Source organism: Euwallacea similis, chromosome 22 (assembly GCF_039881205.1).
Source record: "Euwallacea similis isolate ESF13 chromosome 22, ESF131.1, whole genome shotgun sequence".
In the NCBI taxonomy this organism is placed as follows: Eukaryota; Metazoa; Arthropoda; class Insecta; order Coleoptera; family Curculionidae; genus Euwallacea; species Euwallacea similis.
Genome location: NC_089630.1, coordinates 3440305 through 3455782, shown reverse-complemented (window position 1 = coordinate 3455782; position 15478 = coordinate 3440305). Strand labels below are relative to the sequence as shown.

Here is a 15478-nt window from a genome sequence, read left to right as displayed (position 1 = left end):
GATAACGAATGAGTTGCACCAAATTGGAAGAATGAATTTTGAGGTCGCTACTTGATGAAATATCAGCTCTCCTCTGTAATTGAGACAAAAACTGAGTTAAATAGTTTTCCTAAGTCAGGCAATTTTAATTAAAAGCATATGATGATGTGATTAGCGGCCATGAGCTTCCTTAAATGTGATTTGCGATATCATATTTGTGTTCTGATTGATTTGCAATTGTACGTACTACTTACACGGAAATAATGAAGGAACATTGTCCACGTTTTTTCTGAAGCTCCAATAATAACTTTCTAGTAGAATTCGTGACTCCGGTCCTGCTTGGACCTATCGGAAGCAGGGAGAATTAAATCCGATGAGTGGTTTGTGACCGATAATAGCTACCGGGAACCCACATGTAAATATTTAAATACATAAACTTGTAATACACATTTTTAAACTCTGGGCAAATTTAAAAAGGTCAATGTCGCTCCTTTTCTAATGTTTACATTACAATTAATTACTTTATTTCACGGTAATATTCCATCTTTTATTTAGGCCCGGTTTTCGGGAACATCCCAATGGTAAATTGCTGAAAAAACACATGATATCCAAGATTTCAATCTCCATGACAGGGATTAGGAAACTGTTTTTAAAAGGTTAAAGGAAAGAAACGTTAATATGGCCAAATTACTATTTTAAAGCTGACCTTTCAAAGTCTCATATTGATGCTCTTTAAAATGCCAAAGCTCCGTCCCATTTCAAAACATTTCAGTACTTTTCTAGACCATTGTATAACAGATAAATTGAAGAGTTTTAAAACCAAAAGAGGAATGTTCTTCTATTATAATTCTAGACAATGATTAGGATCTCTGTTGCTGACAACTTCCTTTAGAATCGCAATGAGGAAGGACTCTATTCGTTAGTAGACCGGTACAATTAGTGATGCTCGCTTAGCTGGATTCTTAATTGGAATAAATTTTAATAGTTTTCTTGCTGATTTGCAAAAACTTTAACAACATTTAGCGACCTCCAAAATCATAAATTTCGAGTGAACTAAGAGGAAATTTCAAACTATCACTATCAATTATTGCGTTAGTTTCGCAATGTTATTAACTGAAGGTAATTCCAAGACTGACATTAACAAGAATATATTTTATTATACGCTCCTTTGTCTTGTAAACACGAAAATTAATGCCTGTCAGATGGACTGTTGCCTCGTCAAATGATGTTCTTTCATTAGTGAGGAACTTTATGGAGGTTTGCTACAGCCTTCAAAATGCAATAACCCAATTTTCCGCATTTGAAAATAACACTAAAAAATAAGTATGTTTTCGAGTTCTTAAGAATGTTAAATGTTAAAAAAATATTTATAGTTGGTTCTGTTTAATTTTCAGATTACACACAAAGATCTCAAGAAGATTTTGACTGAAGCAGAGTGGAAAGATCTGTTGGGAAGTGATGGTAAGGAACAATATTTATTCAATATATTGGCATTTCTTCGTTAGACAAAACGAAGATAACGAGATATTAAAAAAGAGTAAAGGTCAATTAAAAAAGGTATCAATCATAAAAAAATTAAATCATAACAATATTAAAAAAGATCGTATCTATTTTTCACAACTCTATCTAATCATAATCAACCACAAGGACGTAAAACATTTGCAAACATTTTATTACTTACATTTTTTCACCATTTATTGAGAGAAGTGTACAGAGTGGTCCACATCAGATGGTCCACTACTTTATCTCAAAAACCGTAAGATATAGAAAAAAAAGTTATTCAGTTTTCATGAATTTTTATTTTTTAATACATTCGAAATTACAAGGTGGTCCAGCAAACTGTGGTGTGACAAAAATACATTTTTTTTTTACTGGAATATCCTATATTTTGTTACGGATAAAATTCTGTTTGTATCTATAAGTATTTTTTGTTGTTACAAAATATAAATAATGTTTAGCAGTTTTTGATTTAATTCAATTTAAAGTAAAAATTGAGGCAAAAATAAGCTTTTTTAATTTGTCAATAAATTGACATATTATTAATTGAATCGTTTGAAAAGTTATCCAATTAAAAGCAAAGGATCATTTTACTATATATATATATATATATATATATATATAAACGTTATTAAGGTCGACAAGGAAACTAGAGGAAATATGTATATACCACATGCATAGCAAATAAAGGTAGCCATGTGGAAAATTTGTTATAATAAGCTTTAATTTTAGTTTAGAATAATATCTATACGTTAGAATTCTATAACTGGCAGTTAATTTAATGATAAATATGTAATTAGTAATTTAAATAGAAGAAAATGGAGATTAATAATATTAATCAGCTAAGTATGTAACTTCTCCTCAGTTTAAATATATAACATATAAATATCATTTGAAAGTAAATTTAAAGAAAAATCCATTTTCGAAAAAAAATCCAGGGTATCCCGTTTAAAAAATTCGACCTCGAGACACTTGAAATGTGAAAAGTTTGAATATTTTTTTCATGCCTTGTATAAAATTTCTCAAAAATTAAAAATATGCTCTAGTAAAATTACCCTTTGCTTTTAACTGGATAAGTTTTTAAATGGTTAGCTTTTAATAGTATGTAAATTTATTGAGTATTTTAAAAACCTAATTTTTGTCTCAATCTTTACTTTAAATTGAATTAATTTAAAAACTGTTAAATTTACCATTTTTGGTAATAAAAAATACTTATAGTTAGAAGCAAAATTACTATTCGTAACAAAATATGGGGTATTTCATTAAAAAAAAAAAAATTTTACATTCCGCGGTTTCCTGGATTATCTTGCAATTTCAAAAATGTAAAAAATAAAAATTCATGAAAAACTGAATAACTTCCATGTTATAATGTTTCCTAAACCTTTCGGTTTTTGAGACAAGGTAGTGGATTATCTTAAGTGGATCACCCTGTACCTTCAAAGTTTGTAACATCATCATATTAATATAACACCATGCATTTAGATACATACATACATATTTAACAAAATATTTCACTGATAGAAATTTCTATTCCTTTTAAAATAATTCAATATCAATTCGCTTTCTTAGGTAATAATTTTTGACATATTTTCATAAATACTTTTCCGGTTTTTAAAATGTCTTAATTCAAAAAAGTAGTTATTTTCGGAAGGAAATGATTGTAGGCATTTGTTTTCGGTTAATATATGGGGTGTCGATAAGGATTTCTTGCATCAAAAAGAAGAGAAAAACAAAAAAATATAAAAGCTTGGGAATTATACTTAATTTCTTTTCAACAGCTTTTATATTTTGTAAGATATTTAGTTCAGTTCAAATTTGAGGTAAGTTATTCGGTGTAGCTCAGACCGAGTTGACTCTCGGGGGAACAAGGGTCGGGCTCGAACAGGAGGTAAGACGCAACATCAGGAGGAAATTAAAATATTTTAGAATATATCCATTGAGCATTTAATTTTAATTTTTAATAGTTTTTCAACTCCTTGAAAATCCCTCTAGTACTACGCTGACTGGGAAAGAATAGACTAAAAATTTTAATTTACAGTTTCCTAGATTTCAGCTGGTATTGGAAACTCACATCAGGACTTTTTATTAATTTTGTGCTGTACCTTTGTTTAAAATCGGTTTTCTTAATTAGAGACTGACTCAAAACTCATTGAGCATTATGCCCAGTTTTATAAATCTGAAAATCTCAGCGTTCTATAATGAATGGGCTTTACTTCACTTCGACCTCACAATTATTAATACGAAGAAGTGACTATTGAGTATAGAGTTTCATGTTTGAGTGCGGTTTCAACCCTTTCAAAAAGCATCAATCCAGACTGAGAGGAAATTGATCTTAAAATGTGTAATAGCATATCTTGTCTTTAAAACTGGAAAACCTCATTGGCGTAGCTTGATAACGGAAGTTTGAAAAATCAATTAATGACTAAACAATATGCGTATTTCTTTAATCATCTGCATTGCGATTAGGTTTCTTACTTTTGTCGAGTTTTCGCTAATTTCAAGAAGGTCCATGTCGCTATACAACGTGACTCAACTCACCTGTGGCAAAGTATTGATTAAAAAAGAAAAAGAGAGATCACGGGACGCGATATTCAATTAGCGTCCCAAAGTGCCCTTTAAAATTTTTTGTGCTTGTCACTGCTTTGCTGCAAACTAGATTTTTTTGATTTATTGCCCTTAAGCCGATTGCAATGGGACGGTAAACATCATAGATTTATCAGATATGAAAGTCAGAGAGATCATACAAGTTCTCGCGAGCCGTTTGGAAATTTCTCGGAAATTAAAAAAACATGTAACAACCATTTTTTTTTCTAATGTTATCACCTCTAACTTAGAAACGGAAAAAGTGAAGCTATGTTTGCATGAGCAATCACCCTTAAAATTATTTTTCAAATCTTTCGGAAAAGTCTGACGATGAAGCCTAGAACGCCCGGTTAATACATGGTAGATGCTCTATCCGGCCTTAACAATAATGCGAACATTCTGACAATTACAAAAATAATCCATGATACTTATCTCCTCCACTACAAAGGTTTCAAAACCAACCACTTATGTGTCAATATTTCAATAACAACACACCTATTACATTAGCATACTAAAACCATTTCCCCTAATCATACAGGACATACCTATACAAGTAAGATAAAGCAACCCATTACGATCGCATACCAAAGAAAATAATTATGGGAAGGAAAGCTGTAACAATGGGTGCAATCTGTTTGTCTTTAGGAAATCGGATTTTGTATGCAACTTCAATTGCCTGCCTCCTATTTACTAATTCATTGGACAAATCGAACTTTGAAAATTGTTAGTTGGGGTAGAACCATATTGTGCAAGGAATTAGGCTTTTCCTTGTTTAATTTCGACATTTCACAAGTGAAAACACGTTTCGGTTAACTGGTGTTTGGGTAATTGTTTTCTGATGTATTGTTGATTGAGCACTTTTGCAGTTCTTCTTATCGTTTCGGACAGTGTGAAATATCCCGAGAATTTGCTTATAATCATCATCGCGGTTAAGTCACAATCGCTTCTATAAATAAAAAGCCAATTTTGCACGCCACAGCTTGACATTTAATAATTAAGTCGTTAAACGAATCGTTGGTTATTGACAAGCAGCCCAATTAGCTGCTTTTTAATTTAAATTTTCCCCGATTTCCAGGTAGCAACAAATGATGAGGACTCAAAAGATAATTGAGGTTAAAGCCCTTCGACTCGATGAGCCCTATAACAATACCCTTGAGTTCCTACTCAACTTTCTAGTTTCTCACTTATCATGTATTTTTCGCTATTCTTCGTCACACTCCCATTGTACGATCTTGACATGAAAGAGAGTCGTTTTCATTTATTTCTCTTTATTTGCATACAATGAATAGATCAGACCGTGAAAAATCATGTTTATTGATCACATGGGATGGTATGATGAACTCAAGTCTATACATGAAACGAATTAAATATTGGTATTATATGCACTTTCTTAAATGATTCGCAGGTGGTTATTAAGGGAAGCGTCTCTGAACTGATATTGTCTAAAGCGAATTTTAATAATAATACTGCGATGAAGAAATTTAAAAAAGAACATTTGAATTTTAACTCTGCGACGAGAGATAACCGGTCTTCGTCATGGGAATATCCGAAATTACTTCTAGAGAAGATGAACAAATTAATCTACCTGTTTTAAAGTTTTACGAGAACTGTATTACGGGATAAAACTTGACGGTGTCTTTCAACAGGAATCGTTAAAAATTTATCCAGGTCGCAGCAATCAATAAATGGGTCAGAAGGAACAGCTGTCTTTATTACATTTATTTGAATATTAAATATATATTAAGAATGTAATTTTCCTGAACAAAACTGTTCAAATTTTTAAGTATTCAACCGAAATATGAAATAAAAAATTTTGCCGACGCTGTTTTTTGTCATTCGTGGAATATAAAAATAAATTTTGAAAAAGTTCAATTCACCTGCAAGTTGTTTGGGGAATATTTATATATTCTTGTCAGTTCGAACAACATTGGATAGACAGGGGTCTCCAATTAAGTAGCCTCCTAGGTCACCCGATCTAACGCCTTCAGAATTCTTTCTGTGGGAACATATAAAGTCTTTGGTTTATAAAACGCCAGTGGAAACAGAGTAAGGCCTGATTGCAAGAATTACTGCAGCATTTTAAGTCGTTGAAAACAATGATCAAATTTTCGGCCAAGTCCGTAGAAATCATGAATATATGTTCCTTTGTCCTTCTCATTTTAGCCGTCTTCAACTAGTTAAAAATGGGTTTTATCACATATTTTTATACACAAAGCTAAAAATTCTGGGGATGTGGAAAAGTTGTTGCTAAAAGTCGATGGCATTTTTGTTTGTTTTTTTTAGTGGAAATGCATACTTCATTTTGATTTTATGTTACAATTTTCTATTGAGATAACTTTTTGATGTTTTTTACTTGATTCTTAAAGCTTTTGCCGATATTTCGCACGATTTAGATCAATTTCCTTTAGAATCGATAATTACAAACTGTCAAAAAGTTGAAATTTTTAAAGGGTCACTACCATTTTTTATTTTTTACAATGACTTCAAAATCAAATTTTGTTTTGTTTGTGTTGTATGTATGCCATTTTTTCAAATTATATGCATTTTTTAAAGGAAATTACGTTGTTTTATTGGAAATTGTTTCGGATTGGGTTACCAAAAGTTTCCAAAAAAAAAATTCTATTTTTTTAAATTTCAGATCACAACTTTTCGATTACCTATCTCTCCCGCCATCCCATCACTAACATCAATCGCTACAATCAAAACCGCCAGAGCCTGCAAATAGAAGCCCCAACTTTGAAGAAAACCTTCAACCTGACACTGGTACCAAGTCCAAAACTCACATCTGGAGATTTTGTTGTTTTGGAAACTTTCGCCAACAAGTCAATTCCTTTCCAGTTTAACAACGAAGATCTTGGGTGCTATTTCCGAGGAAATCGGAGCGCCCTTAGTTTATGCCAAGGAGTTGTAAGTGTGATACGTTAAATTAGAACAAAAAAATAGAATTTGAAAACCTAGTACTTACGAGAAAAGAAAGCTAAAAGATTACTTATATTTTTCACCTCTAATGATTTTGTAACTATTTACCTTAGCCGTAACTATTAATCTTTACAATGAAAGCTGTAGCTATATATCAACGTAAATTCAGTTACAATATGGTTACAGAATCGTGCCATAGCTAAATTAAACGACACTTTCAAATTCTTTATACAAAATTACTTTTACTTAATGTGTAATTAATTACCCATTAACAATTGGCACAATACCTCCATGTATCTAGAAGTAAAATGTCTAACATAAAGGAACTTGTTCTTTCATCGTACCATCCTGCTATAGTTATTTTTTCATTTTATTTATAAGACAATGAATAAACAGTTAACAGAATTATTAAACATTTTTAGGATAAGGTTGAGAGGCCTCTAATATTTTTAAAGTACTTTGAGGGGACCGAAATGATATTTTCGTAGCTTTATTCATTACCTAAATACTGGTGAAATTAACAGCGGATATGATAAATACTTGTGATTTCAAATATTTTAAGATGTTTTGAGCATTAGTGCCATTTATTTAATTTATTTTGTTTACGCTTTTAAAATTGTAGCCAATATAATAATACACCACAGCACATTTTCCATTTTTTCTTTGCGGATTTGCGTATAATTGAAAATTTTAGAGAACCTGATAAATTTTTTGATTTCAGTTTTGTCTTATTCAAATTAAAAAAAATCCTATTTGTAATATTCAAGACAATATATTAGTACCTAAAAGAATTAAAATTGTTCAATTTTTGTCAGTTAAAAATAGTTTTAACATTGACTTCTCGTTCATCATCAAATTCAGAAAAATATTTTCTATCAAAAAACGTTAAAAAAAATACGGGGTTGTATTTAAAATTGTGAAATTTATACCCGAAGCATAAGTTGAGTTTTAAAAAAGTCAACTTTGACATTATTTACTAGTCTGATCAATATCATTTTATTCGGTTGATAAGTTCATCAAAATTGATTCATATGCATATAAGTTATCTTCGCCCCTTTTTATGAGACAGCCGGTATATGTACTTAAAAATTGCTTGGTGGAAACTGCTATTGCTTGCTAAACTGAACTAACTAACGAGAAACATCTCTAAAAGCTTGGTCTGCATATAACGTAATGTCGTCAGCATTGTATGGACATGGTAGATTTTAGCATCGATCATGCCACTTAACATAAATAAGCAAGTAACTAATTTTCGTCTAAAATAGACTTGACATGATTTAGCTGGGGTAAGGACATAGATATAAAGATATTCTGAAGCAATAAAATTAAATAAAACTGAAGCAATAAGCAGATATTACTAACATATCAAATATTTTGATTTCCAATTCTTTCTTCAGAAAACTAACAGGAAGTTATCGTTTATTTTCCAGAATGGCATAGTCCACTCCGACAATTATCACTACTACTCCATCAAGTCGCTTCCTCAACGATTCCACAATAACACCTACATTCCACATTTGCTAATAAAAAGACCTCACAAGTCTATACAAGACTACTATAAACTGAAAGACAGTTTATATCAATTAAACGACATGAAATACAACTGGAACAACATTTATTCGCAACAGCTGAACAAAGACTTCCATAATTTAGGAAGAGAAAATAAACTCACTAAAGATTTCATTAACGGTAACAAAACGGATACCAAAGAGACCAAGGTCAAAGTGAATTTTATCGAAAAGCGAATAAAAAAGAGCTTGAAGAGGAGCAAACGAGAAGTATTCCCTGCGGGAGCTACAGTGTTTGTGGAAACTGCAGTTTTTGTGGATAGGGATTTGTTTGAGCTTATGAAGAGCAATTTTCCCGTTGATACCGAAAGAGAAATTATTCGGTTTGTTCTCGCTATGATTAACGCCGTAAGTATGTTCTTCAAACGAAATATCTTGGATGACAATTGCACTAGAAAGAAGGCAAATTTGCATGGTTAACATGCTGGACACATTCAGGTGAAAACGATTTCTTAACGAAGTGCAAACTCTCATTATCATTCCTACAGCACATTCGATAGTTATTTGTACTTAATCATGACAAGTTTCACAACAATACAGAAACATTATTTTTCGCATATGAATTCCACTTCATCGTGGTGTCTCTTAGCAAAATGTCGTTTTTCTCCTTAACTGTAACATTTCTATTTCAGGTCCAACTACTTTACCATGACCTCTCTTTGGGACGTCCAGTAAATTTCGTGCTTAAACGACTGGAAATTATGAAAGACGAGGTTGCAGGGCTCGTAAGACCCCCAGATATCGATAGATTTCTATCGAATTTTTGCAACTGGCAAAGGACCAAGAATCCAGCGACTGATAGAGAGCCTCTGCATTGGGATCACGCTCTAATATTGACAGGGTTGGACCTGTACGTTAGGGGAAAACACGGGAAGATTTCCAATCAAGTAGTGGGTAGGTTATTTTGATACCAAAGATGGATAGCCCGAACTAAGCCGACCTAATCTGGATTTATGAAATTAAAGAAATCTTGTACAGATTTTTGAAATTTTTGACACATAATTAAAAAGATCAGCAAGATTTTACCACCGCTATATTCATAATTCTTGTTGCTTCGAGATAATCAATTCAGTTATGCATTACTAAATTATCAATTAATGAATCACGAAACCAAACAGTTTCTGTTACGAAATTTCCCGTGTAGGTAACATTTGGAGGAAACATGTAATGGCACTTTGCAAATTACAAATCCAACAATATACCTATTATCAAATTTTTTAGCTATTTTTTAAAAACATTCGTGAAAAATTATCCGATATCCGTAGAGTTCTCTGCCCTTCTTTATATCAGAGACAATCCCGAATCAATCTGGATTAGGCATTAGTGGAGTTTCTGCAACTTTTGAACCAAAGCACTAAAGAATTTCTATTAAATTTGCCGTAAAATTTAAAAAGAAAATAGTTCTAGACTAAGCAACAATACGTGGATCCATATTTCACTTTTTTTAAATTTACCACACAACAATGTTAAACTTTTTTGCATAATTATATGTATACTTATTTTCCAAAATATCTATAGAAACCCCACTCATGAGATTATTCCAAACATGTATTGCCCAGGTAATTACAACTACATTTTCCTTGATGACTCAAAGTGAATGTCTTCCTGCAAAAACTTATTATCTATAATCCCAAAGTTGCATTTTTCGATTCATGGAAAAATATGTTGAATACTTTCACGCTAAATTGCCGTTTTTACCTTGAATTGTGTTAATCGGACTGCATTTTTTCACATTTTTGTCATCGCTTTTATCTACGGAATGTAAAAAGTTTACTAAAAACGCTTTCGTAACAATTATACTATATCAGGAAGCTCATATGGAGGTATAAAAAAAGGAACTCTTAAACACGTGGTTTCATGTGATAATGATATCAGTTTTTTCCTATTCTCATTTGAATGAGAGTTCAAAATGTCAATAGAGTGCATTTACGTGAGGGTACGTAGATAACACACTGGAGAACTTAAGAAGAAAAAATTATTTACTTTTTCTAATTTTGATAAGTACATATATAAGATTACTTTTTCAAGACTTTTGAAGTTTCGAAATGATGTACTTTTCGCAACCAGTTAAGGCGATCAAGAAGTACTACTTGTTTTTTTTTTAATTTTGCATTTCGTCAATGGTTGTTGAAAGTAAATATATTTTTATCCTATATGACCATGTTACACTCATATCGAAAATAAAATTAGAAAAAATGTTATACAAAACACGTTGGGAAAATACTGTTTTGTGTGCCTCGTTCTAATCGTTTAGTTAAATCTCACTGGTTGTACAACACAATGAATTTACTTTCTAATTCTATTCTATCTAATTCTAAATTTTTTGAATTTATAATTTTGACAAATAGACTGGCAGTTTTCCAAATGGAAACTGATGACTAAATAGTTTTCACTTTGCAACTAACTACATAATGAAAGCGAATACATACCTTTCTCTCGTAAATAAGATAATAAATAAATGGTACCACACACGAGAAAAAAAATATTGCGAAAAAACGTCTTCGGACTTCCCGCTTTAGAAGCTTATAGAGATATTCAATGAAAGAATTTTGAATTACTTGTAATTTGTATGATTCTAGTTTACTTGCCACTTCGTAGGATTAACCTGTACTAACCTGAATCAATAGAAAAAGCATCTAAAAAGTTCCTGTTTTGAGTCTTGGAACATCGAATTTGTTGTGAGTATCCCTTGGAAGATCAAGGGCTCCAAACCGAAAAAACTCCATAAGCACCTAATTTTAGTACTTTGTGTTAGGAATTTGAGCTCAAATTCTGTTAAAAGGGGTCAAGCTAAAAGTTTTTAGATAGACATGTTATCTAAAAGAAACATAGGCGAAAAGAATCTAGAAAGTTAAATTTTGTTCTTTCAGGTCATGATTTGTTGGGAAAATTATGCGATTTTAAAACTTTCTTGGCAGACTAAAATGTCGCAGTAAAATGCATCCAATTTTTTCCTCCTGGTCAGGAATTTGTTTCGGAAACTTCTTTCAAGAACACATATGTTAAAGTTACTGGCAGAAAAAGTGTCTACGAAAATCCAAGTTTCGAATGTCGAAATCTTTATCTTTTACTTAAAAAATTAGCAGTTTTTAACATTTCCGCCTTTGGCAAGGCCAAAACTCATCAACTTCACTTTACCCACAACGTTTCAATCCTAATTAGTCTCAACTACAGACCCTTCATGTTGCGATTATGTTATGAATGTTGCCCCTCTCCTCTCGCCGCCGACGGGTTCAATTTAAAAGGGCTGGAAATTAGCAGCCCTTTCACTTGAACTTCCTATTTCCGTCCCCATCGGTTGCATTGGGGAAAATATGGGAAACTAGGGGAAACTCTACGATAATTGAATACCTAATACGGAACGACAAGAACGAGTCTGGATAGAAAGCTAACGATTTGGGGTGACGTTTCCCGTTTTCGGGCCATCCGAACATGGGTTGAGTTTGAAGTCTGTTTCTCTAAAAGGATCGAAATTTGCATTTAGACTGTTGGTTGTTTTTTTAATATTAGCCCTTTCTATGATTGTGTTCCTTAAAGTTTTAACGAAATTTTCTTCATAATGGAATTTTAAAACTCTTCCAGGTCTGGCTCCAGTTGCTGGGATGTGTACCCCTACCAGCAGCTGCACTGTGAATGAAGGGAGACATTTTGAGAGCGTTTATGTTGTAGCACATGAAATAGGACATAAGTAGGTTTACGATTGCCTTGAAAGTGATTTCAAAACATAATTAATTTTCCTAATAGCTTGGGAATGAGGCACGATGGCCCGTTAGCTGACAACGATTGTGATCCCAGCAGCTACATCATGTCCCCAACTTTAGGAAGTGGCAAAATCACATGGTCTGCTTGCAGCAAAAGATACTTACAAAAATTTCTGGAGTAAGTTTATGCTGGAATTTGTATATACGTTTGATTCGTTTATCCATAATGTAGCACTCCTCAATCTCGATGTCTCCTTGATCATGGCAGTTCCGCGGGGCAGTTAGATCATGGGGCAGAAGGAGCCTTGCCTGGGGAGAGATTTAATGCAGACCAACAATGTAAGTTTTTCTTTAAAAAAACCACAAAAAAATCCGTATGAACAAATTTTAGTCCTTAATTTACCTCTTGTATGAAGATCTCTAGAGTCAAAAATCAATGGCCAGATAACTTTACTTGGGAAATAATTTTTGAAATAATGATGAAATAAGCGTTGCAGTACCTAGTTTCTTGGTTCTTGATATATTTATGTTGGTTCTTGGTATATTAATCTAGCTGCTCTTAAATAAGTATTGCACTTAGTACTCCTTCTGTCGTCCAATTTGAAGCTATGTTTTATGTGGCTGAAACTGAAACAAGAACCTTCATGATCAGTGACCCGTGCATGGAAAGAAACGAAAAAAAACATTTCAGCAAAGGAACTGAAATTAATAATCGCCGCGTTTGGGCCTGAAAATTCCCCCTCAATGGCAAATATGCGTGAAAGAGAAAAGAAAATTTCCCAGCTTTTAGGGAAGTATTCCGGAATTACATACTTAATGAAATTTCTGTTTATAAATCAAGAAAAAACGAGGGGAAATTGGCAAAAATGTTTACGGTGTCAAATTATGTCGGTATTTGGTACAAACGCCCAAAATTATGTGTTTTAATGATATTTTACTTAATTAAAAAGTGTTTCAAGATGAGCTTTCCACTCTTTTAATTTTCAAGGCATGCTCAAATACGGCAGAGAAAGTAAACACTCGTCTCAACAGCCACTAGATGATGTTTGCAGAGATTTGCATTGCGAAAGAGAGCGATATACGTGGACTTCTCATCCTGCTTTGGAGGGAACTATTTGTGGAAACGGTTTGGTAAGTAAATGTTTATTATACATTAAGAAACTAAATTCGTCTTTTGGGTTTATGCTTTTTAATAAATTATAAACTCAAATTAATACAGTTCAGAAGTTGTACTTACGAACAGTAAAGTTTTGGATTTTTTGATGCCCCAATTTTTATTTAAAAAACGATGTGATTTCGTTTAAAGATAAATGTGGCTATATACATTCAAAATGACCCCATCTATCTCCCATTAAAAACTTTCTATCGCGCTACCAAACCCTGTATAAAAAGAAGAAAAAGACGAGTACAGATATATTTGATTGTGACTAAAATTTCAGTATTATAAAGATGAAGAACCATGTATTAGTTTTCTGTCTTTCTTTTTTATTTTTATTAATTATTCAAAAATTATGTATATTTTGAAGCTCTGTAAAGAAGAAAATGTATAGACCAATTGCGTAAAAAAAGAATTTGAAAACCTGAAAATTCCCGTTTAAAACCTGAGATTTACCAACTGATTTTACTAAAATCAGAAGCGTTTGAGAATTGATCGTAATTTAAGAAAAATTTGGAAATTTTAGACAATTTCAAAAACAAGATGAGCGAATGGATTTGACAGTAAAGTTTTTAATCGTGTTTTGGGGCCGATTTAGAAGTAAAACTTCCATTTTAGCTATTTTCGATAACTCTCATCATATATTTTCATATAATTTATAATTGTTACATTATGAGTACACCTTTTTGAGTAGATTACGATTATGTAAAGTAAATTTTAATTATTTTGATCATTCGATTCGGTTTCCAGTTAGAACCTAAAGTTGATCTAGCTAGAAAGTATCATAATAACGGAGCAATTATAATCGTGTAACTAATACAATAACTAAATGACGAGGGTTTATCGGAAATTACCAAAATCGAACTTTTGCTTTCAATTCGAAAACAAAAGGCGATAGAAATCGTTTAATTACTTCACTAGAATTGTCTTTAAAAAAGAAATCGTAAGGGTTCTATTTCTTTTTATCTATCTTTCATAGTTCCTGAGATTCCGTACATAAACGTCGAAATTCGCCAATGCTGTATATCCAAAATTTCATCTAAAATTTCAAAAAGACAGGATCTGCAATATTAAGACCAGATCTTGAGTTTGTGAATTTTGCTAGGTTTGTAACTGCAAAATATGGAAGTTATATCAATCACACACAAAAATAATTTTCAATTACGTATCTCACCCACTCATAAATATCATTATTCAACAGTGGTGCCGTGGAGGACGGTGTGTCATCAAAGAAGCCAACATTAAACAACCATACAGCAGCGCACTCAAACAAATATCTCAAGAACTGGACAAAGTTAATGGAGGCTGGAACGACTGGAAACACACTGAATGTGCTTCAGGCTGTTTATTTGGTGAAGAGGGCCGCTTGAGGAGTGGCAGCACTGGAATTATGGTGTCAGAACGATTCTGCAATAATCCAAAGTAGGCCAAGACATCCCTTATAATGTAAAATAAGTAATATGGAACTGATAGAGTTTCCGCTATTAACTTCTTTAGTCTAAAAGAAAAAGTATCGTTGTTACTGTATGTATTATAAAAAAAATTGAGTGATAATGCCTATGAATACAGGGGGTCCGCTCTGGAATTCAACAAAGGGGGTCTCGGAGGTCAGGATACGAGGTCAGTTAAATTGAAGCAAAGTTGCCCAATTGAAAATCGAAACAATTTAACCAACTTTTTATCTTTTATGGATATCGCGATCTTCATGTTTCGGCTCTAGAGAAGGATACCCTGTATGTTTTCAGATATACAGGTATCACCAGTCCAAGTTGGACTATGGGAATTGCGTTAAGGAGAGAAGGACCGCATAAGTTTTAATATGCCCAAGACAAAGACTGTCGAAGGGCGTCGCGAGGCTAGTGGTTGAGGTGGGCGGAGTCAACCCGACCGGCGTCTCCCCTTTGATGTTCAGAGAAGTATCGATTTCGCTGCTTTCGCGGCGATGGAAACTTTTCAAAATAGCAGAGCAACATGCAGCAATGTAAATAAATGAAAAAAAGGTATTAATCCATCATTAGAACTTGTATCAGAAAAAATTCCAAAACAGTGAGAGATATGGACATGGGACTGACTCT

At 32.6% G+C, this 15478-nt stretch overlaps 1 protein-coding gene across 1 annotated transcript in view; it reads left to right on the top strand.

The window, feature by feature from the left end:
* LOC136416036 (A disintegrin and metalloproteinase with thrombospondin motifs adt-1-like) overlaps positions 1–15478 on the top strand; it is a 34529-nt gene that overhangs the window by 15490 nt on the left and 3561 nt on the right. The window contains exons 3-11 of the mRNA XM_066401007.1: positions 1374–1440; positions 6698–6966; positions 8409–8894; positions 9179–9440; positions 12129–12234; positions 12291–12425; positions 12480–12586; positions 13236–13378; positions 14605–14825. Of these exons, the coding sequence (XP_066257104.1) occupies positions 1374–1440; positions 6698–6966; positions 8409–8894; positions 9179–9440; positions 12129–12234; positions 12291–12425; positions 12480–12586; positions 13236–13378; positions 14605–14825 (1796 nt within the window). The remainder of the gene's footprint in view (positions 1–1373; positions 1441–6697; positions 6967–8408; positions 8895–9178; positions 9441–12128; positions 12235–12290; positions 12426–12479; positions 12587–13235; positions 13379–14604; positions 14826–15478) is intronic.